This window comes from Pongo abelii, chromosome 2 (genome assembly GCF_028885655.2).
Source record: "Pongo abelii isolate AG06213 chromosome 2, NHGRI_mPonAbe1-v2.0_pri, whole genome shotgun sequence".
NCBI lineage: Eukaryota > Metazoa > Chordata > Mammalia > Primates > Hominidae > Pongo > Pongo abelii.
In genome coordinates this window covers 130443924-130468403 of record NC_085928.1, presented here as the reverse complement: position 1 = coordinate 130468403, position 24480 = coordinate 130443924, and the positions used below count along the sequence as shown (strand labels likewise).

Sequence of the window (24480 nt, the reverse complement as noted above, 5' to 3'; positions counted from 1 at the left end):
TCATGGATAGAACTGTCCCTGCCTGAAACAGAGAGAAGGCTAATCCCAGCCCTGGTCAATATTTCCAGTTCTCCTAAGAGAAGAGGGTAGAGAACAACCACATATAGAAGGATCTTTAGAAAAATCCTTATCTGGAAAGGAGAAGACAATATAATCAGATGTATTGTGGAGGGAGGCCCTAGCAAAGGATCCGGGAGCTTTAGTCATAGACTTTCAGTGACGACTTCTGCACAAACATTCTAAAAGGATTTAAAAAATTAATGGGTAATTCTCAAGGATCAGGCCTGGAAAGTGTGACTGGAAGACTCATTTCTAAGCCAAACCTGTGACACTTTAGTGTTTAGCTGTGGAATGGGTTGTTCAGGAAAACTGGATGGCATTTGGTTAATGGGGAATATAAAATGTGTCCTCTAAGTTTGAAGCAAGATAACAAGACAGCTGCATTTGTTCCCATCACAGCTTTTCTGGCAAGGTTGGTGCATTTGGCCTGCAGATATGGTCACTGTGGGGGATCATGATGATGGCACCTGTCATTTATTATTAGAGGCTCGCTACCTACATTCTAGCCATGATGCTATGCACATTCCGTTATTCCTTTTGACCCTCACGTGAATACTGACATAAGTAATGATCATCTCCATTTCACAGGTAAAGAAACTGAGTATTAAGAAAGGGAAAGCAACTTGCCCAAGGTCACAGCTGAAGAGGTAGAGCCACAATGGACTTGAGGTGGATGTGACAAAGCCTGTGCCTTTAGCTCTTCTGTGGCATTAGGGGTCAGCAATGCAGCTGTGGTTTAGGGCATATAAAATGGCTGATGCAGGGCTAGCTGGAGTCAAGATGGTATGTACTTTGGTTTGAAGACCCATCATCCTCATTATGTGCCCCTTTTCTCCCCCAGACTATTCTGCATGTAAGGTAAAAAGATAAAAGAGAAGTAAAGAGAAATAAAACAGCTTCCTGGAAAGCATGATGCAAGAGAGGAAAAAATAGGCAGGCTATCAAACAAAACAAATATAAAGGTCCTCTGCTCTATTTGGAAATCATAGGAAACAATAAAACGAAAGCTGAGAGACAAGAAGGAGTCGAGGAGCACTGAAGGTGACGGTTTCCTCAGGCAAAAACCTTCACCAGTCTCTGAATCCCAAAGACCAAGGCTGCATCGGTGGCTGAGATGCCGACATAGTGTTATCCTCCTTCTCTTGGGGACCTTGCATGCCCCTTCTGATCTGTCAGTGAGTAGGAGGGGCTGCTGCAAATTCACTGCCCTTCTGGTCCTCAGGAAGCCACTCACCATCTCTGAAGACCCTCCTCCTCTCATTTGTAAAGGAGGCTTAGCAATGGAAAGACCACCAGTCTTGAAGAGGGCTCTCCAATTTGATGTTTCTCTGTTTACTCTTGTTGGGACTGAACAAGTATTTGTTTGCAGCTCAAATCATTATGTTTTATGCCCTTTCAAATTAAACATGCTTCATAGACATAAATATTATCACCCCATCAAATCAATTTCAAAGAAGAGGAACAATGGAAACATTCGAAATGTTTTCCACTCGACCTATCCATCTTACAGATCCATCATTCACTAGTTTATTCTATCTAGAATTTCTGGGGATGAACATATCTTCACAGCTTAGCTATAGAGGGCCAAAAAAGCAAGAGCACTAACATTTACTGAGTGCTTTCTCATGCCAATAACTGTATATACATCATTTATTAATCTAGGCTCTGTGCCTTTAAAAAAAATCTGCTATTTCCCCAGAGTGTACCATAGGACTTGACATGTAGTAGGTTCTCAATAAGTGTTTACTAAATGATTTAATTAATTCACACCACAACTCTAGGATGCTATCTGCCCCCATTTTACAAGGAGAAAATTGAGGCTTAAGCAACTTGCTCCAAGTCACAAGGTTACTTAGCGGAAAACTGGGGATTTGAACCCAAGGACACATGACTCCAAAGTCTGTTTTCTTTTCACTACTCCATGCCAACTCCAACAGCAACCAGGAAAGGTGGGTACAACAGACCATCCTAGCCCCGTCTAGAGATGTTGGTAATACCTGGAATAGGGTCACAGGACTGAAACAGACACTTTCTAAACAAAAAGATGACTTCACTATAAAGATCAAGCCCTTCCTGAACTGATCTCCATAATGTTATTAGGCATTTGTGTAGCCCTTTATGACACAGACTCATCATCAAAATCTGCATACTCTTAACTTCCTGGGCAAACAGCTAGACTGCATTTCCCAGCAACCTTGCAGTGAGACATGGCCATGTGACTGAGGTCTAGCCAATAGAATGAATGAAAGCATTGGGCACTATTTCCAGGTCTGGCCTCTGAAACACCCTTATGTGTTTTGTTTCATTGTCTTTCTCTTGCCTCTGTTTAGTGGAGAAAATTCTGAAGTCCTAGAGGTAGATGGAGATGTAAGAAGGAAAGAACCTGGGTCCATAAATGACCTTGACAAGTGTCACCTGCCAACCAAGAACATGTGGTACTAGACTTAACATGAGTTAGAAATAAAATTCTGTTGTACTAAGTCACTGAGATTTTGGGGTTCATTTATTGCAGCAGAGAGCATTATTTTGCTAATAGATGCTTTACAATTCCAAATAGCTTGGCTATCTTTTATATCATTCAATATTTTAAAAATCCAATCAGAGTCAATGGAAGCTTAAGGTGTGAGAAGTGTGAAGGCAAACAACTGAATCGTCTGTGTGAGGCACTGCTGCAGGGCCACACATTTATTACTTTAAGTTAATGGGCTTTGTTTCTCCACCTGTAATTTCATGGCATTGAACTAGATGATGGTCTCTAAGATTCCTTCCAATGCTGAACTTCCATGAGTCAGATGTTAAAAATATGAATTGCTGGCTGGGTGCAGTGGCCAGTAATCCCAGCACTTTGGGAGGCCGAGGCAGGCAGATCACGAGGTCAGGAGATCGAGACCATCCTGGCTAACATGGTGAAACCCCATCTCTACTCAAAAAAATACAAAAAATTAGCCGGGCCTGGTGGTGGGCACCTGTAGTTCCAGCTACTGGGGAGGCTGAGGCAGGAGAATGGCGTGAACCTGGGAGGCGAAGCTTGCAGTGAGCCGAGATTGTGCCACTGCACTCCAGCCTTGGCGACAGAGCGAGACTCTGCCTCAAAAAAAAAAAAAAAAAAAATGAATTGCTGTGTTTAGAAACTGTGATCTCTTGACTATGAGCTTCTCAAAGGCAAGAACTATTGCTCAGTCATGTTTATATGTTTAGTATGTAATATCTGAGATGCTCAAAAAATGTTAAATTGTATTAGAATTTTCTGTTGAGAAACTTAAAGAATTTACGAATGTTCTGATTTATCCCAATAATTTCTTAATCTAATTTAGAGCATGGTGTTAAATGATTAAACTTCTCATGAATATTTTCATTATGCATTACTGAGTTTGATGGGCTATTTTATATTCATTTACATAGACATCTTTGAAGAATGATTTTATAATAATACTGAAAGACTTTTTTGATGAAAGGTAATGCCAGCAGTAATTGGTATTCTGATGGCTTCATTTATGGTTCCATAGTCCTTGTACCCCGATTTTCTCAACCCTAAGTAGGAATTACACTCTTATAATATTAAAATATTAAAATAATAAATATTATAAGAATTATAAGATATTAATATAATATTTAATTAATATAAGAATGTAATCCTACTTAGAGTTGAGAAAATTGGGGTACAAGAATATTCAGAATTTTCTTATTCAAATGTTTCTAACCTGAGGTCTATAAAAGCAGTGTCAGAGGAAACTATGAGCCATTTAAAAAGTTTGAAAAGGCCCAAGGGAAGTTGTACAATAATATGAGGCAGTCTGTGACACTTCCATGAAAAATGCCTTCAGATTTTTGAAAAAGATACAGAAATTTTTCTATACATCTGTATAGCGTGGGAACGTTGATCATTTCATTCTGCTCATTGAAAACATCAGATTAGTAACTAAATATGTCTTTGATGATTAAAAACCAGTCAATGAATGCTATTACTTCATAAAAGCGGTTTGGCTGGTAAAATGTTTGAAAGCACGGGATTCAAGGGAGGTGTGTGTTGGGAGAAAATAAGAGGATCTTGGCAAAAAAAAAAAATGTTGAAAATCACAATTTGACACCGTGCAAGTAAAATGAAATTGAATTATGGGAAGCCAGTGCTTTTAAACACTTTTTTATTGGCAGTAGTGGGAAGGCATGTTTCCCCTCCCGTTTTCTGCTATGACTTCCTACATGATGTGATTGCATCATGCTAAGTCCTACATCCTGCAGGACGCTGGGCATTCAGGAAAACACTGTGTGGTGTGGTCCCTTGCCTTGGCTGGCCTAGGAACTGATGCCTGTTAAAAAATTAAGCAACAATAATAATCATAGCAACAAATGTTTAAAGATGCTTATTTTATCAGGGATTGCAGAAAGGAAGAGATTGTATGAAAAACTATCTACTTCCTTTTGCCTGAATTGTTTGCTTCAAATCTTATGTTTAGATTACTGCTTCATTAAAAATATCTTTCCTGGCCAGGCGCTGTGGCTCATACCTGTAGTCCCAGCACTTTGGGAGGCTGAGGCAGGCGGATCACGAGGGCAGGAGATCGAGACCATCCTGGCTAACACCGTGAAATCTCGTCTCTTTTTTTTGTATTTTTTTGTAAAACCTGTATTTTTTTGTAAAAAATACAAAAAAATTATCTGGGCATGGTGGCGGGCGCCTGTAATCCCACCTACTCGGGAGGCTGAGGCAGGAGAATGGCTTGAACCCAGGAGGCAGAGCTTGCAGTGAGCCGAGATTGCACCACTGCACTCCAGCCTGGGCGACAGAGTAAGACTCCGTATCAGAAAAAACAAACAAACAAACAAAAAAAACTTTCCATAAAGTAATAAAGAATAACAAATATATTTTTTGTCTCTCTCTTTTTTCTTTAAAAAAGAAAAGTCCTTAGCTGTACGGAAAATTCTTTTAGAAAATTCTAGCTAGGGTGCTAAATTTGAATGTGACACTGGTGAGAAGACATGAATTATGGGAATGGGCTAAGCAAAGCTATAGACATTTAAGGTTAGCTGCAAAACAAACTTCTTAAAAAAGTACACTCATTTACATTTTTTTTTCCATTGTAGGATCATAATTCTGTTGGCTGTTTTCTCCACAGTAAATTAAGTTAGCGAGTATCTGCTATGTGCCAGGTACTCCCTCATAATGGCTGTTGTATGTTGTGCCCCAGTGCTCCAGACTCTATGTTAAGTGATTTATATAAATCTTACATCCTCACCACAATCCTTTGAGAAAAGTTCAGCATTTTCAGCACTGGAATTGTTAAGATTTCCCCAAGTGAGTTAAACATGTAGATCAGGCTGAGAACAATAACCCTATGGGGACTGCTCACCAGAGTGCTATATTCTCTTCAGACCCCAAAATGGAAGTCCTTTCATTTATTTTAAAAAATCAAAAATAATAAGTATATAAATACCTCTTCCCATAACCAAAAGCACCACACATCTAAAAACAATACATTAAAGCAGCATAGAATAGCATTCTAAAGTCGGGCGTGGTGGCTCATGCCTGTAATTCCAGCATTTTGAGAGGCCGAGGTGGGCAGATTGCTTGAGCCCAGGAGTTTAAGACCAGCCTGGTCAACATGGTGAGACCCTGTCTCTGCAAAAAATAATAATAATAAAAAATTTAGCTGAGTGTGGTGGTGTGTGCCAGTGGTTCCAGCTACTCACAAGGCTAAGGTGGGAGGATTGACTGAGTCTGGGAGGTCTCCTCGGGAGGAGGAGGTCACTGTCTCCACAGCAGTGAGCTGTGATCACACCACTGTACTCCAGCCTGGGTGACAGAGTGTGAGACCCTGTCTCAAAAAAACAAAAACAAAAAAAATAGGATTTTAAGCTCGATGCCTATAAAATCATTTGTGGGACAGAGAAACAAGTTTCCTCATGACTGTTCCATTTCTTCAATGAAAAATGCTGGCCTTGGAGTGCAGGCCTGAAGGACTTAGTGATCATTTGAGCCGGAGAGTTTGCTGTTCGGATGAGCCATTTGGATAAGTGAAGATGCTGATGTTCACTGGTCAAATGCATGGTTTCAGGAACCATGAGTTTGTCATTTGTGGGCAAAAGTAACAATAGACACTTACACAGTCATCAGGAGTAGAGCATCACTAATTACATTTCAATTTGCCCACCCTAGGTCAGGTTAGGCCTAGATTAAAGGGTAATATTTTAGATTTTTTTGTAGGTAGGTACTCAGATGGCCAAACTAACATTTTCTGTGGAAAAAACCAAAACCCTCTACATCAGTGATTCTCAAACTTCTGTGTGCATCAGAATCACCTGGAGAGCTAACTAGGCACAAGAAAAGCCAAGGCACTTGTCATTAGGTAAGATGGTTGGCTAGAACTTTTTTCTTTTTAAGCTAAATTTCCCAGTGATTCTGATCCCACCACCAAGTTTGAGAACAACAGCTCTTTCCTTAACACCAGATGCATAGCAGAATCACTTGAGGAGTTAAAAAAACAAAGCTACCAGAGGTTTCACCTTAGACCAATTAATTGGAATCTCTAGGGGTGGGGCACAGACACTGGTATTTTTTAACAGATCCCCAGTTGACCTGTAATAGGCAGCAGGGTTGAGAACCACTGTGTCCCACTGGGTTGTACTTTAGAATTACCTGGACAGTTTTAAAAGAATGCTGAGTCTTGGGCCCCCACCTGGAGATTACTATTAAACTGGTCTAGGATGGCATGGACATCAGGACTTTAAAAAGCTCCTAGAGTGGCCAGGTGTGGTGGCTCATGCCTGTAATCCCAGCACTTTGGGAGGCTAAGGGGGATGGATCAGCTGAGCCCAGGAGTTTGAGACCAGCCTGGGCAACATGGCAAGACCCCATCTCTACAAAAAATACAAAAATTAGCTAGGTGTGGTGGTGAGTTCCTGTAGTCCCAGCTACTCGGGAGGCTGAGATGGGGGAATCACATGAGCCTGGAAGGTGGCGGTTGCAGTGAGCCGAGATCATTCCACCACACTCCAGCCTGGGCCACAGAGTGAGACCCTGTCTCAAAAAGAAAGCTCCCAGAGGGATTCTAATACGCAGCCAAGTTTGAGCAGGACAAACTTAGGTCCTCTTCCAAAGAGATGGATCAAATTTCTGGTCACCTGGCTGTCATTTTGGAAACTGAAGTTGTTCTAGAAGCAATTGTCCGAATCTATAGGAGTTTTGAGGGAGGTTTTTGCTAATCTGACTAAATTTGCTGAGATTTTATTAATTTGGTCTCAGCTTACTAAAAAGGAGAAGAAAGAATGCTTAATACATCTTCCTTGGAAATACAGCACGAAAAAGACAAAGAACTTCAGTCAAGGTTAAAAAAAAAAAAAAAAAGAAACATAATCACCATTTGAAGCCATTTAACCCACAGTTTCCCAATCTTTGGGAACTGATGGTCCAAATACTCAACAGTCTGCTGTGGTGGCCCTGGGCAAGACACTTCACCACATTGGCTTCAGCCTGCTAATGTGTGAACCATGGCTTAGAGAAAATGACTCAGTTCAATTACAGAACCAAGACAAGAAAGCATCTGCACTCTGCAGGCTTGGGGAACCGGCATTCCACACTAGTTTCCTTTTTACAACACAGCCAGATTCCAGAGCGAGAATGTCATCATAGCCAAGACTTGAAAGAAAAGCAAAGATGGATAAAACAAGCGCCTGGGACTTTTCAGATGGCAATGGTGGCAGGTGGTGGTGCCATATAAAAATAACTCTTGGCTCACTGCAAACAAAATAACACCATATAGTCATTAGAAACCAAATTCTAGTTGGGAAAATTGTTTTCTTTTGAAGGGATTTGCACCTATATATGTGCAACTGCTGTGGACTTTAGTGGCATTTAGGAGACTACAGAGGAAGATACATCCCCACATAACAGAACCTTGTTACGTTATAGTTGTTATTTGTGACTGTTAGGAAAAAAATTAGGTAGAGATGTGCTGGACAGCTCTTGGTTACAGCAGGGCTTGCAGGAGACTGAGATGAGTTTAGCAGAGTGGTGATGGTGGGGATGATGGGGATGATGATGTAGGGGGGCAATGATCATAGTGGAGGTTGGTGTGATGATGATTGTGGTTGGGGTATGAGAAGAAGCCAGCTTTGTAAAGGGTGCCTTCTAGGAAGGGTGCCTTCTGTAAAGGGTGACTTCTAGGAAGAATACAGGAGTTGCTGAGAAAGAATTTTTTTTCACTCTTCTGCTCCCATCTTCTACTCTCTATAAAGTCTTGTCCTTTTGACATTTCAACTTCCTGATTACCTAGCTGCTCAAATTTGGAAACTGAAGTTGTTCTAGAAGTAATTGTCTAAGAGTTGCTGGGAGATTTGAGGGAAGGTTTTCACTAGTCTGACTGGATTTGGTGAGATTTTGTTAATCTGGTCTCTTTCAGAAAGCTCCCTACTTTTCTGTAGTAAGTTTCTCTTCCAAGAGAAGCTCATGAAGTTAAAGAGGAGGGATGAGAGGAGGACAGAGACAGCCAGAGCACAGGAGGACCAGTCCTTCTTCAGGTAGCCTACAGGGCATCTTTTACCCAGTCATACCGCATGAAGAGTTACTGTTCCTTGTTTCATGAGGAAAAAAGGAGCATTTGCTCTTGTTTTAAAGAAAAAGGTGATGTGTTAGCTGCACAGAAATTCTTCCTGGTGGTCTCTTGATTTGCCCCTTATTATGGTGAAACTGGAGAAACTGGAGAAACTCGTGGACTGAGGTGCTGGTCTCCTCTCTTCCCTAGTCTGGATGGAAGCCATGGAGTGATTTTCATCCTCTTCTACCAATTTGTGTGTGACAGGAAAAAAAAGTAAGATGACAAATATTTATGATTTTCCCTTCCTTTGCTTTCCAAGGTAAGTGAGGTCCCAAGGAAGATCTGTTTATTTTGCTGAGTGGGGTTTTAAAAGGAAATACATATCGAGGAAGGGGAGAGAAGAGGCTCACAATCTTGAAGGTGGAGGTAGTAGTGGGGAGAAGAGGGAGGGGAGCGAAGGGTCCAGATTCCTGACTGCAGTGGGGAGGGGAGGCAGTGTGTACAGCAGACTCATCAGGGTTTTAGCCTCTGGGGAGAGAGGGAGAAGAGGATGTGAGGTTTCAGCAGTTCCTGTGAGGCATGGATCTGTGGGAGAGATGTCTGAGCATGAATTTAAAGACTTTCTGTGTGATGTGTGCAATAGCCTCCCTTCTGCCCTCAAGGAATTTGGGGGAAGAAAGATGCTTCCTTTCTAGCCTACTTGCAGTGAGATTTTTATTTCTTTTAGAAGTGACAGCATGCAGAGGGAGGAGCAAAAAGGCCCCCATCACATTGTGTGGTTAAATACCCAAGAAATAAAATCAAAGCTTAGCCAACAGTAGAGCTAGCTATTTGGACTATTTTTCTTTCTGCCAAACTATTCATGGCAACATTTGTAATGTGTATAGATGGCTGTATGGAATCCAAGGCCACGTTTTATTTTTGGTCACATCTGGGGAGACAGGAATTCAGGAGAAAGTTCAATAAACCTCCAGATTTCCCTTCAGAATGGCTATGCCAGGAGTGTGTCCATCTATCTAAAGCCTCCCAGCTCTATGGCACTGTGGGAAGGGGAGCCGGGGGTCGTGTTGGCATTCTGCATTGCTGCTCTCCTTTGGCTTCTGTTATTACTTCATCTACACCTGTAATCAGTCCTAAGGCCTGGGGATTGGCTGTCCTGACTTTGGGAGAAGGGACAGAAGGACCTCCACCAATCAGGTTTGCCCCTCCCTTGCCTCAGAGGCTCACCACTTTGTGTGAGTGTTTGGTGCACAAAGGTAAGAATGCAAGTGTTAAAGGTAAGTATGAGAGAGAAAAATCTTCAACCTTAAGCAAGTCATTCCTGCGTCTAATTAAAAATAACTACATGTTGAAATAACAGTGCTAATACATTCCAAAGAGCCCATTGAGGTCTATCCCTCAGTACTCATCAGAAGATATTACTAAGCTTGACAACAAGGAAATAAATCATAAATGACACCTCAATAGAACTCATTCTATATAAACTAAAAGCTTTTGTATGACCAAAAATGCTATGGAACCATATTTACAATTTATTTGTAAATGGTTTGAAATAAAAATTAGATAGAGATGGAAAGAGAGAGAAAGAAGATTAAAGCAAATGTGATAAAATTAACATTTTAAGACTTAGGGTAAAGGATGGTTTGACATTCTTTGTATTAATTTTGCAACTTTCCTGTAAGTATAAAATTATTTCAAAGGAAGAAAAATTTAGAAAGGTTAAATATTGCCATTAACAAAAAGAAGAGATATGTACTAAATTGAGAAAAATATATATACTGTTTATGATAGAAAATGAATTAATTCCCTAATATCTAAATCATTAAGAAAAAGACAAACACCATAATAGAAAAGTTAAACAAACAGGTTAAGTTTGAGTCACCAATCAATGTGTGTGTGTTGGGGGGGTATATAGTCAAATTTATAATCAATAAGAAAAATATAAAGTTTTGAAAGGCTCGATACAATTTTGCCTAATAAATTGCCTCCTCAAAAACAAAGAAATAGGCTAACTATACCAAAAATTTCTACATTTGGAGGGTATATACTTAAATGGAGGCTGAACTGCTGTTGGATGTCTCAATTGGTCCAATAATCTGGCTAAAATGTGAAAACAGAAAAAGTTTTTAAAGCTGTTCTGTCCCTTTGACCCATCATTTCCCTTAACATAGTAGAGTTTATCCAGAGGAAATTGTCGGAAAGATGCAAAATTATGTACAAGGCAGTTCATTATATATTCATCATGTCAATATGTAATAAATATGTATTCATCATATATTATTTATAACAATATTATGTTAATAGCCTAATAATCAGGGACTATATCACCATATGATGAATTACTAAGTAGCCATGAACAAAATCCCTTTGAGGAAGTGTGTTTATTGACAACAGGAAGTGTTAACAATATGTACACTGTTAACATTAGTTATTTTTGAATGGTGTCATTATTTTGCCGTCAGTAACCTTCTGAAACCATGGAAAGCCATTCTATGTAGGTTGTAGGACATATGCACCACTGTGACTCTATTTCTGAAGGAAGAAATGGCCATTAAGAAGCAGTTGAAAAACCTAAGGGACACCTGAAGGTCCATCTTTGAAAAATGGCATGGGCTTCACAATAAAATGCCGAGTGTTTTCCCAACTTAAATGTTTTGTCTGACTCTGAAAAACTTGTTCAGTAGGACAGTCTCAAAACACAAAATGCATTGCCTCAGTGTTCACTTTTTCTTTATACTCAACCATCAGTGTATGTATGCCTTACTTTATGAACATGTGATTTATAAATATTCAAATTTTAGAAGTGGAAGGGGAACTAGGGATGAACTGCTTTCACTTTCTCATTTAATAGATAAGGAATTCAAGATCCAGGCAGATGAAGTGACTTGCTTAGTTAACTTAGCAAAAGAAGACTCTAACTTTGATATTTAACATTTAGCATATTCACATCTTAGCATAAGTTCCCCTATGCTGTTGATCATGGTTTTATCCAAAATAGAGCTCATATATCCATAACACATAAACAGGTTCTACAATTAATGAGAAAAAGACAAAAACTACAGTGGGCAAATGGACAATAACTATGAACAAGCAAGTTACAGATGCAGAAATGCAAGTGGTGAATAAACATGTAAAAAATGCTCAACCTCAGTTGTAATAAGGGAAATTTTAAAAAACCTGTGTTGTTCTCAGTTTTGCTTAACACATGAGCCCCTCCCAAAGCAAGCTCACAGGAAACACTACAAAGATCACATGGTGGGAAATTTTGGGGTAGCATCTGAAAGCTCCTATCTATCTTGGCACACATCCCTTCCCTGCTACTGAGGGATACTCAAGAATAATGCCTTGATAAAGAAAATACCTTCCCACAGTAGGGAAGTTAAACAAACAAGCAAGTCACAAAGAAGTCCGAGTTAATAACTGAATGGGGAATACATTATTCACATTAAAGGCGTCATAATAGAATGACTTTAAATTACTGGAGGCCCAGTTTCAATGAAAATGTCAAATACTTTGCCAGCTTTATGCCATATCCTAATATCATACAGCCAGGTTTAGCGCAAACATAATGGGTCTTTGTTTTTGCCTCTTCCAGCACAGTTTGAATACTTGGTTTCCTGTTCAATCAAGGCCAAAAGCCTCTAACTTTGGTATTTAACATTTTAGCTACTCATATCTTAGAACAAATTTCCCTATGCTGAGGATCATGGTTTTATTAAAAATAGAGCTCATTATATTGTCATCAATGTCAGCAGAATTTCCCTCAGATTATCTAGGAAGTGATGCTTAATTCCAGACAGATAAAATATTGTATTAAGGTACTTTTTTACTTCCTTCTTTAAGAATTGTATTTTTTTTCTTGTTTCTGCTGAGGTTGGAAGGAATCGCATTTTTCAATGAATGATTTCATATAGTCCTAATTTCAAATTAGGTGGCGTAAAGCAGTGAGAAAATTTTGGCAAGACCTGACTCTACTGTAGCTGATATTAAGTAATCTCAAAAAATAAACAATTATTCATTCGAATTAGTGCAAAGTACATAAATTTAATAAGTATTACGGTTGAAAGAGCCTACAAAAACATGCCTCATTTATCTGAAAATGCTGACCTGTTCTGTTTTAGGAAAATAGATTCAATATTAACTACTGACCATTTAAAAAATGATTTTCTTTTCATAAGGGTTTAATTGATTTCCTGTGTTGAATAGCAGTAATATTACCTATTATGCTCTTCAAAGGAAAAATATGCATATTTGGCCTTTGAAGTATGCTCCTAGAGCAAGCACTTAGTTCTGACAGCTTACAACTTCATTATGGTCTTCCTTTGGGTTTCTTAAAACATATACCCCTGAGCCCACTGCAATCGAAAGAGGGAAAAGAACATTGTTTTATCTCATACACAAACAAGGGCATCTAAAGTAATGCTTTTCTCATATGAGCCCACTAACATATACGGTACATATATGTGTCTGGAGTAGGTTTCTTTTGAAAATAGAACTACAATTAGTTTCTCCACTATGAAGCAAACGCTGGAAGTGAAAACTCCCTCCTCCACTAGGAGGCAGCTGGGGTTCTGGCTCAGTCTGCAAGGAAAGCATCCCAGCTTCCACAAGATGCGCTGAAAAGCTGGCTTACCCTAGAGCTGTCTAGGAGTGGGCCTAGATTCCTAGCTCAGTTCTCAAGCTGACTCAGACTTGGGGGTTCTGCTCAGTAATAAGATAATTTGTAGCTAGAAGGGAACTGCCTGGACCACCCTGGGCTCTAGAACAAGGGTCCACAAACTATGGGCCAAAGCTGACCTGCTGCCTGTTTTATAAATTTGTAGTAAACCACAGACAAGTCTATTTATTTACATATGGTCTATGGCTTTTCATGCTACAATGGCAGAATTAAGTAATTATGACAGACACTCTATGGGCTGCAAAGCCAGAAATATTTATTCACTGGTCCTTTACAACAACAATAAAAATTGCCAGGCCCTGATCCAGAGGAGCTGGAATGAATGGTCACTCTACCTAGATGAACTGCACTGTACCTAGAACTAATCCCCACAGCAAGCGAAGACCATTTTATTACCTACTTTTACACCATGTTTTGCCATTTCATATGTCTTGGGGTATGTTCTTTGAGTCCAGATCTTTGGACACTTTTTCAGGTGGGTAAATTATCATGGAGTAGAGAGCCATCCTTATAGCACCTGCTCTCACACTGTCCTTTATCAGAAAGGAATACTGTCCCTCCATTTTGCAGCGTGGCTACCTGCTCTCTGGTATCTGTGTGCTCACACCTGCGTGTGCCTGCAAAGACTTAGGCCATCACTCCTTCTGACTGAGATTCCCATTCATCCCAACAGAAACATTGACGCTGTAGCTAAGGTTGAATGTGTTGGTTTATGACGTAAAAGGAGTGCGATTTTAGTGGCGGAGAATTTGACCTAGTTGGCTGTGGAATAGATGTGGGAGTGGGTGCGTTTTGGTGCCTGTTGATGTGAAATAAGAAGATATGTGTTTCTGATGCCCTCAGCTCCTACAGGTGTGAATCATTGTGGTTTGCCCAGGCATCCCATCTTTTTGCTGTATCAGGAGCTCCAGTATGGGTGGGTAGAGAAGCTGGGCAAAGACGCTGGGAGAGATAAAGTTTATGGTCATTGGAGGCTTCAAAACTTTCAGAAGGCTGAGTGGCAACTTCTAGTTGCTTCAGTTTCTCAGGTCTACTGGAGAATAAGTTCTTGGAGCAATTTGTCCTGCATGTTTAGTTCATCATAGGGTGGGGAGGTGACATGAATAGATAATCAAAGGTCAGGCTGCATCCTCGACACACAGAGGTCTATGAGGACCTGTGCTGTTGCCATGGTAACAAAAAGGACAGTGGTGGGCTTGCTGCTAGGCTGGAAGGTATATAGCTGAGGTCATAAACTGACAGCTCATGGGTTGATTCTAGTTAGCAGACATATTTCGACTGAGCCATAAGTCTATAAGATTTTTATAAGTTATTTGCTAACATTTAAAATTTGGGATATTTCATTTAAAATCTGAATTTCCAACTTCTCTTGCAAATTTGAAATCTCTGGACACATGGGGCTTCATTCCTTCTTGTCAGTGATTGCTTAGAGTGGGAGATGGCTTCCTTTTAGAGAGAACCAGAGTTCTCCAGCTTTGTTTACTTGTTTTTCCTTTTACCTAACCTTTGTCATCACTGGTGTTATCGGCCTGTTCTCTGGCACCACTGGTACAACCATCGCTCTATAAATTGCACAAAGAATTTGCACTATTGCAACCTTGTATTCCTCCAAGGTCATTGTGTCTCTCCTTTGAGCCTTGCTAAGAGTTTTATAACTGACTTATACCTTACATGACCTACTCATATTCCATTCTCACTCTACTGCTGAATGGAATAAACAGCCAACTTCTGAAAATATACACTTTCTGTGGCCACAAAGTATATAGAGCCATTTATTATATTAATTGGAATGACTGTAAGAAGTAAACATACACTGGGTGCAGTGGCTCACTGTAAATCCAAGCACTTTGGGAGGCTGAGGTGGGAGGATCACTTGAGCCCTGGGAGGTTGGGGCTGCATTAAGCCGTGAGTGCACCACTGCACTCCAGCCTGGGTGACAGAGCAAGACCCTGTCTCAAAAAAAAAAAAAAAAAAAAAAAAATAGTAAACTTAGTGTGCAATGGCTAAAGGATGGCTAAAAATGAATAGTCATTTCCTCTCCATCACCTTTCTGGTGAGGATGCATCTTACATTATCAGAAGAACATGGAAATACATTTGTAGGGATGTATTCACAGGATTTAATAACACTTATTGGTTTGGAAATAATGGTTGCTAAAACTGGCAAGTTAATCTTTAAGAACCTATAATTTCAATTTAGATGGAACAAAAATGGAGGCACACAAAGAAAATGTAAAAAAAAAAAAAGATACCTGTCATACTGTTGGGAGTCATAGGTTAGTAATCATTCTGGATCCCTTTTTTCACTGACATCTCCTACAAAGAAAAAATACAAAAAAAATCACAGATTATAATCTGCATTTTCCATAATGGTTTTGTTCCAAACAATATCATATGCATTAATTACCTTGAAGCAATATTTGTTACTCTCAACTCAGAACTGGGGACATTGAAGCATAGGTGGGCTATGTGATATGTGTAAATTTGTAAGACCTCTTAATTTTCATCGCAGGGTTCCTTCTATAAACATGTTTTAAAAATAAATTTTTTTTCAAGGTCACATTTTTCCATCTCAGATTTTTAAGAAAGCTACCAGCCCACAGATTTGCTGTTTATCCTAAGAGTGGCTAAGATGTATTAGCATCTCTAATCTAGGTCTTGCGTCTCAAGGTGTGGTCTGTGGGCCAGCAGTCTCGGCATTGCCTGAGAGCTTGTGAGAAATAGAAAATTTGGGCACCCCCTCAGTCAGAATCTGCATTTGGACAAGACCCCCAGGTGATTCATGTGTGCTTTAAAGTCATAGACACCCTGTCCTAGAGAACTGAATCCATATTCTCATCTGCCCATTTATGACTTGTCCTCGTCAGAGAACTCCCCGCCTCACCACTACCTTAATGAGATCCAAGAGTAACAGACAGACTTGGCCCTCAGGCTGGGGATGGAGGCCTGGTACGCATCAGTGGCCAGAGGTACACTGACCCAGGGAAAAATGCCAAGAAGGCCGCACACAGATGACATCACTGGCGGGTGATGAACCTGGGTCACAGTCCTTCAGCATATTGCTGGAGACAGATAAGGATTAGGTTTCTTTTTCTGGAGTGTGTTCTGTGGCCAGTGGTAGATGGTGGTAGCATGTTGGCTTAGGAATAGCACTGAAGCCTGAGGCATAGGCTTGAGGTCCAACGTTGTAATATACTGCTAGCTGTGGGATCAGAGGAAGTAATTTCAAAGCACTGGAAACACGATTTCTTCAGTGTAAGATGAGGAAACTAATACTTGTCCTACTTATTTCATAAGGCTGGTATTTCTGAGGTTTGAAGACGATGTGAGTGGAAGTGCTGGGTAATCTATAATGTACTGTGCACATGAAAGGGAGGAACAATCTTGTTAAATAACTGGTTGGAGAAGAAGAAGGAGGCAGAGGAAGTGTGTGGATTATGTTTACAACACAGATTTATACATAGCCATTCATGCTCTGTCTCCACATCTAATGCTGCAGCAATGACTTCAAACCTTGATCATACTTCTTGTCCCATTCTGTGGAAATTATATGTTTACATGGCTGCCTTTCCCACCACACTGTAATCTCTTTATGGCAGAGACTGCCTTTCTCATGTCTATATCTTCTACACTGAGCAGAATGTCAGATACATAACAGGTACTCAACAATATATGTTGAACAACTAAATAAAATAAGATGAATGAAGTTGACATAGCATAGTGTAAGCTGCCAAATTGGCAACTGATGGAGGGGATGAGTATTCAGTGCTAGGAAAATGCATTCTTGCCTCTGATCAGCTCGTCAAGGGTCTCTACCACAAGCCCTTTGTCCTATCTTTGTTCACCTGTCCAGCAGTGTTTTGAGTGAGAGGCACCAGGTTCTGAGCTGCTGTAGGTGAGAACACAGGTCGTACCTACAGCATTGCGAGTCCTGACTCTGTTGCTCCTCTTAGAAACTGTGCTGCCATTAACCACCCCCTCCGAACCCACAGAAGCTGCCATGTTTTCACGTGCTACCACTCCTGAATATTCTAAAGAGGTGGAGGAAATTGGCTTGGACTGTGCCCCACCACAGTGCCCCACCTCTGGCCAAACTGGCTCAAGACTTGAGGTGGACTAATAAGATGATTTTTCAGGATGAAAGAAAGGGAGGGAGTGAGGGTGAGAGAAAGAGATATTATCTAGTTCCTCTCTAGGGACAGAATTTATCAGAAGTTAAAACTCTAAAACTGAGACCATATCTCTCAGCCACCTGGAAAAAGTCCATTTGAAGGTGAGAGAGAGGATCCATCTGACATTCACAGACAGCCTGAAGTGGAAGGAGAAAGCTGTGGTGTCTGTCGGCTCTTCCTGAGGCCCAGCTGTATCCTCTTCTGCTCCTCCAGGGATTTGGCTATTCAGTCCTTCCTTGGATGCCCTCAGTAAAATATTACCCTTTTTACAATATGCTGGTTTGACTTAGGTTTCTGTCACTTGCAACCAAAAGAATCCTGACTGATAATATTAAAATACAACATTAATACAAATGTGTCAGCATAGTTTTGTATGCTTTTTATTGTCTTGAAGGCGAAGCTATAAAATCCCAGTTATGTCCTTATGATATTATCAGTTAAAAATATCTTCATTTTCAAAATTCCAATTGAATAGGCATATGAACCACAGGAAATTATTGTGTGTGGGGCAGAAAGTATCTAGGAATGGAAAAAAACTCAATTCTTACTAAGACTTAAAAAATAGTGTTATCACCACAAAATTTGGTACTAATTTTTCTGTTTAGTACTATTTTCCTTCAACCATAGTACAATTTAGTACTTCAGTATTTTAGTGTTACTGTTACTATATAACAGAAATAGTATTACTAATACTATTAATAGTATACTAGTGTTACTTTTACTGTAGTATTTTGGTATTATTTAGTATTTAGTAGTATTTAGCACAATTTTCCTTCAGTGAGCTCTAGAGTTTTCAATGTAATTCCAGTAAAGCTTCTAACAATCCCCCAGGGAAGGCAGGTGTCCTGGGGCCTCCTTTCCTGGTCTCCTATCCTACATGGTGGGTGTCGGTAAAATGCTCTGTACTGAGGAGGGGAATCCCAAGATGGTCCTTTCCACAGCCTTGGCAGAGGCCTGGAGATCACCAGCAAATAATGGGATCAAAGGAGAAAACAAAGTCCAAAAGAACTTAAAAGTAAAGCAAGCTGAGTTTCTTTATTTGCCAGGAAGGAAACAAGCACAGCGAAGGGCTTTGTAGGTCAGTGAGGAGGAAGGGTCAAGGAGTTGTTGGGTTAGAAAGGGGTGGCTATGCTATTGAAGGATTGATACCTAGCATCTGTGTGTTATTCATTAAAACATGCCCTGTTTCTCTCTGGTCAGGGAAGCGTTTTCAATTAGATCCAGTGAGGGTCTGTGTACCACAGCCCTTCAAAGTCGATGGTCCTTTAACTGCTTCAACAGTTCAGCACTAGGGGAAGGGAAATGCCATTCCATTTAGTCTTCTAGGCAAGTGCTACCCAAGTGGAGAATATCCCTTTGACACGGGTCATTCATTTGTTTGGTTATCGCGAGGCCTTGGTTGAGGCTACTCTGTTTAGGCAATGCCCTAGGTTTTGTTCAAAGACAACACTATGGCCTGTCCACAAGCAGCTTCTAAACTAACAGAGGGAGAGAATTGCACCAAATAAATGCAAAAATGTATACAGGTTTCACCTTACCTGTCTCTTCAGAGTAGACTGAGGCCATGAGAGAAGGACAGGTCATTTCTACTTGGGCTTATCTGGGGAGGATTTTGAATGGAGGTGACCCCAGGCCTTTAGGCCCTTCTTTTAAATAGACCTCTCCCCAGGTTATGATTCAACCCTTTGTTCTCATCCTTGTGCTCCTAAGGCCCATGGACTACTCTGCAAGGAATAAGCTTCATACTGAAAAACTGGGTGGTGCCTTTACATTACGCAGGTTTTAAGCAGAGGCATGATATGACCCAATGTGTGTTTTTAAAGCTTTACAGCAGCTCGTGAGTGGAGAGCAGACTGGTCAGGCCATGGCAGGTCCAGAATAGAGAAAAAGGTGCTGGAACTTGAGTGGAGGTGGTGGAGATGGTGAGAGGGCTAGGTGTTTAAGTGACATTTAAGAGGTAGCTACAAACAAGACTTGTGAAGAATGTGGTATGAGCATTTAACACTGGGATAAACACTGCAGATGCAGATAGGTTAAGATTGGAGGCTCTCTGCCCTCAAGGAATTTACAATCCATTTCATAAGCTGGTTGGGAAGGAACAGCTAAAAATAAAAGTCACAGATGCCATGTGCCAAGGGGTGGTGCTGAGAATCATGCAGGTGGAGCCTTCCTCTGCCAGTTCTACCCATTCTCAGCCCAGTGCTGTGTCCCTTAAATAAAGCTCATTCCACTCATTGGAAGAGTAGAAAAGCAGGCATTCACCTCTCAAACACACAAAATGTGTTTGTATTTTAAAAATACAAATGATGGTAAAGTTATTATTGAATCCTCTGAAACTGAAAAGTAAATGGAATTATTATCAACACTTAGTAAATAGGTCCAGGGACTTCGGAAGGCCTTGGGTTCCATGCCACACTGTGAACTGTGGCTGCTGCTAATTACTCTAACAGCATCTTGGGCTGCATGGACAGAAATATAGCCTGTAGCTGGGCACAGTGGCATGCATTTCATACTCTTAGCTACTTGGGAGGCCAAGGTGGGAAGAGTGCTTGAGCCCAGGAGTTTGAGACCAGCCCGGGAAACATAGTGAGACCCTGTCTCAAAAAAAAGGAAAGAAAGAAATGAAGAAAAGAAAAAAAGAAAGGAAGAAAGAAAGAAGGAGGGAAGGAAGGAAGGAAAAGAAAGAAAGAGAAAGAAAGAAAAAGGAAGAAGGAAAGAAAGAAAGAAAGAAAGAGAAAGAGCCTGTAGGACATTGGTCAGACCACATGTGGGCTGCTACATTTTAAGAAGGATGTCTCATGTACAATATCCTGGACGATGGAAAACATCTTAAGGAAACACTGAAGGAAACCTAGAAAAGGGAAGAGTCACATGAGGGGCAGAGACTGGTCTTCAAATATCTGAAAAGCTGTCACGTGGAAGAGAGTGCAGGCATGTTCAGTGGACAGAGGACAGGTGGAGAGATGCTGTTGGAGACTGCTGAGGGGCCTTTCCCTGCCCTGCCTGATGTCTAAGAAGATGCATGTCTTATAGGCTGGGACAGCCACACAGAAGAACACAGTCTCCTTACCTTGCACTGCTTTTTGCTCTCAGGGCATGTTAAGCTTCTCTTGAGAAGACCTGGGTCTTTAAGCTGCAATAAAGCAGGTGCTGTGTGTACGAAATGGCTTCAGGGACAAGCTAAAATCCTGCTCCATGTCCTTCACTCCCTTCAAATTCTCCTTTAAAGCTTCATTCTTTAGCTGAGTGATCTCAACTATTAGGGAGTATGCTCTCCTCAAGAAATGTAATGAAAAATTACATTTCCATTTAATTATATCACTTGCTCCTCCTCTTGAAAAATGGGTAAGCCGTTTGGTATATATTTTCAGAGGGTTCACAGATACTTTACACGTGCAAAATCTACTCACAGCTGCCATATTAAGCTTTGGCTATGGACTTTGATCATTCTTAAAATGCAGATAGCTAATGGAAAAGATATAAGTTGATGTAAATGTGATCTAGTGAATAGAATGGAAAGGAGACACAAGAGTTATTTTTGGTTGGGAGCAAAGAGAAGAGAACCTACAAGCAGTAAATTCCTTTGTGGGTGGAAGATGAGTTTCTAAAAAACAAGCCTGGAGGCTGAAGAGGAATCCATCAACCCAAGGATCTGTCTAGGGCTGCCCCATTAATCCCATCAGACACCAACTCAGGCTTTAGATCATTCAAGATGAATTACTCATGGAGCCCACTCCTGCAAGGCTTAGGTGAAGAACCAACCTGTAACTCGGGGGCAGAAGAGCTGAACAAGAGGGATAAAAGATGTGTTTGAAGGCACTGAAGAGACTGTAATTAATTACACCTGTATGAGGGAACCCAACGGTGATATGTGAGTTTGGCTTTGGAAAAATGGGCTGGGATTTTTTTCCAGGCAGGGGATGAAAAGCATGGCTCAGAAGTACCGAAAAAGCACAGGGTATGTGATTGTAGGAGCGGGGCAGGAAGTGACCATGAACGACACTGTAAATGTAGTTTCAGGCCAGATGGTGAAGGGTCTTGAAAGAGTTGCTGTGGAACTTGGGCTTTATCCTGTGAAAAATGGGGAGCCACGGAAGGTCTTTAAGCAGTGATCCAGTGTGAGAAAGGCAGCCCTGCTGCAGTGTGGAGGAGGCCTGCTTGGGAGGCTCACCCTTTGGTGGCACCTCTTCGAGTGGGATCATTGCTATTAGGTTGATGCAAAAGCAATTGCAGTTTTTGCCATTACTTCTAATTGCTTTTGTTTTTGCACCAACCTAATACTTTCCTGTCTCAGTATTCAAGGTCACAAGGCTAGCCCAGTGCCAGAGAGAACACCTCAACTCCTTCTTGTAGAACTCCAGCACGCTTGCCCTGACCACACACCTTTGTCCCCTTGTGTTTCCTTTCTCTGTATCGAAACTACAGCACTGAAGGGGCATCTGTAAAAATTACCCCATGAAAAATCTTTCCATGTAGACCTGGTGAATCATTGTTTATCCAACCTGTGCACTGAATCAAAACATGCTTCCCCTCACAGCTCATCATCAACCTTTTCGGAGGAGAGGGGTTTGTGGCCTTTTCAAACTGTCTTCCTTAGTTTTTCTTCTCCTTGGCTCTCTCAGGAGGAAGGGTAGCAGAGTGTCATGCAGCCTGATGTATCAGATGATGAGATTTAACAGGGCTCATCTATTAATACTTCAGCAGGTGCTTCATGGGCAGCCCAAGGAAGCCATGACTGACTGGGTTGGGGGCTGTGGGTTGGAGAACCTTCATTAGCAATTCTCTTGGTTCATTTTAAAAGGTCAGACCCATGAGTGCGATGTTATTACATGCCCTAGCCCAAGACCATTAAAACTGGGAAGGCCTTCAGAGAAGGACATATCCATCTTCTCACCTGGCATTGAGCAAATGTGACTAGATGCAGAATCAGTGGACACGCTAGATTTCCTAGGAAGTTGCCGTGTAAGAGGGGGGCATAGCTTGGGGATGTGTCTTGAAGTTGTGTTTAGGTAGCAAGCAACTATTTTTATGAAGTTTATTTGGTATTGTGGGGTGCTGGGCATGACTGGAGTTCATGGGATGGGGCTGAACCCCTCACCCCACCCTGTCCCCACTTGAGCCTTCCCACAGCTCTGTCTGTGGCATCTGGAAGCACAGCTGAATAAATGCAAATGGCTGTCCCCCTAGGTGGGCTGCACCCCATGCTAGGAGGGCAGTGAGGCTGTGGATCTCTTGGGGGTAAAAGTGGAGTTTCCCCTTCTTTTCCTCTTCCCCCTCATAGGCGGAGAAGGACAGCTATACATCAAACCTCTGACCCTGGCATTTGGGGAATATTTTTAAAGAACAAGTACAATCCCAGGTATGGAGGAAAGGCTCCTGGACTGGGCATCATTCCAGATGGCTTTGGGTCTCAGTTTAGTAGTTTGGGGATCATGGACAAGTTCCTTTAACTCTTCAAGCCTCATTTGTAAAGATAAATCACAATTCCTGCCCTCTCAGGGTTATGCTGAGGACCAAAGGAATTGGAAAATGCCTGTAAATTTAAAAGGAGGACACAAATGTAAGGTATTGGGAGACTTCTTTATTATTATAGGCATCATCATTATTATAGATGATCTCAACTCCTGGCCAGCCTCAATCATCCCAAAGGCATGGGGAACTGAAGCTCTTGCCAGGTCTAACTTTAAGGTTACCTGAGGTCATTTAAAGACTCAAGAACAATACAGAGCCCACCTCCCCAGATGCTGTCATTACCAAGATTAAAAGGAAGTGAAATTGCATCTCCTTCACCTGCCATTCTCCTCTTGCAAGGTTGAATTTTTGCGAAAAAAAATTTTCCCTTTCAAGGTTACTTTGCATGTTCATTTAACCTTGTTATGGGGAGTAAGAAAGTTTGGACACAGAAATAAATTTGTTCCCAAGTCTATAGCATCCTGAGTGCAGCCCCAGTTGTCCTTCCCCGAGGCCTTTGCATTTTAATATTAAATCTAGGACCCAATGAAGTGAATAAATAATGGTTGAATTTCTCATGATAGGAATCAGTTAAGAACTCAAATAGGAGAACAGAGGCAAGATGTTTTCAAATCATACCACGCTGTGATCCACCTTTTGTATTCAGTAAAACTAACCCTATTTGGGAATGTAGTATCAAAAAATCAGTAAGAGAAAAAATATGAAAAGCTAGCATAGTTAGACTGGGCATGAGGCTAAAGAGGAACATAAAACTCTGAGTTGGTAAAAATGCGGAAAACTAGTGAAACCTCTGTCTGTCCCGTAGCCCAGGTATTAATCTGAGTGGGTCACCTCTTGGAGGGGAAGGCAGTCAGAATTTCTCCACTGGGTGTGGCAGGAGACTCATGCCCCACATAACAGACTTTAGCAAATGACTGTTGAATGGCAAAGCTATACTTTTCATTTCAGATTTTCAGGCAGTCTCTGTAAGTGTTTTGCCTTCAGGAAGGGAAATAATTCAACCAGGGTCTGTGGTTGAAACTGAGCTTAATTTGCTGTTGCTGATATTTCTTTTTGTTCTTAGTAAAATAATTCACTTTTACTTCCACTCCACCTACTCTCTCAACTCCAGTTCAACAATCTCATTCTAGAGTTCCCCCTACTCTTTATGTTAGTCAATATCCAGGCCAAATCATTGTCCTCTTCTCTCTCTTCCCCTTCCCCTCTCCTTTTCCACCTCTCTCCCGGGCAAAGTCACCATGGCATGTTGCAAAGAGCATTGGCCTTGCCACTTAAATATGGGATACTGAGTCAGGAGTAACCATTCCTAAAATGGGAATAAGGCCGTACATCTCAAACGGGACATTGGGTTAAGTGGGACGTGCACACTTAATCCATGGTAGTATTCTACACCCTTCAATGCTGGGTTCTGGGGCTACAAGCAGAGTAAAATCCGATTCCTGTGTTGAGGACTAGGTCAGCAGTGGTAGAGGTGGAGTGGGCCTTAAAACAAACAAACAAAGCCCCCTGCAAATCTAAAAGCATCATCTACATCTAATTTATTGTCACATTGAGTGAAACATGGAGC

General features: G+C 41.1%; 1 protein-coding gene across 18 annotated transcripts in view; it reads right to left on the bottom strand.

Moving 5' to 3' along the window:
• The window catches only part of THRB (thyroid hormone receptor beta), a 371566-nt gene that overhangs the window by 94983 nt on the left and 252103 nt on the right, over positions 1 to 24480 (bottom strand). For 15 of the 18 annotated variants that reach the window (XM_024244895.3, XM_063722162.1, XM_024244892.3 and 12 more), the window contains one exon: positions 15522 to 15585. The exons of the other annotated variants lie outside the window; for them this stretch is intronic. In XM_024244895.3, coding sequence (XP_024100663.1) covers positions 15522 to 15543 — 22 coding nt within the window. In that variant the 5' untranslated portion in view covers positions 15544 to 15585. The remainder of the gene's footprint in view (positions 1 to 15521; positions 15586 to 24480) is intronic. 18 annotated transcript variants of the gene reach the window in all.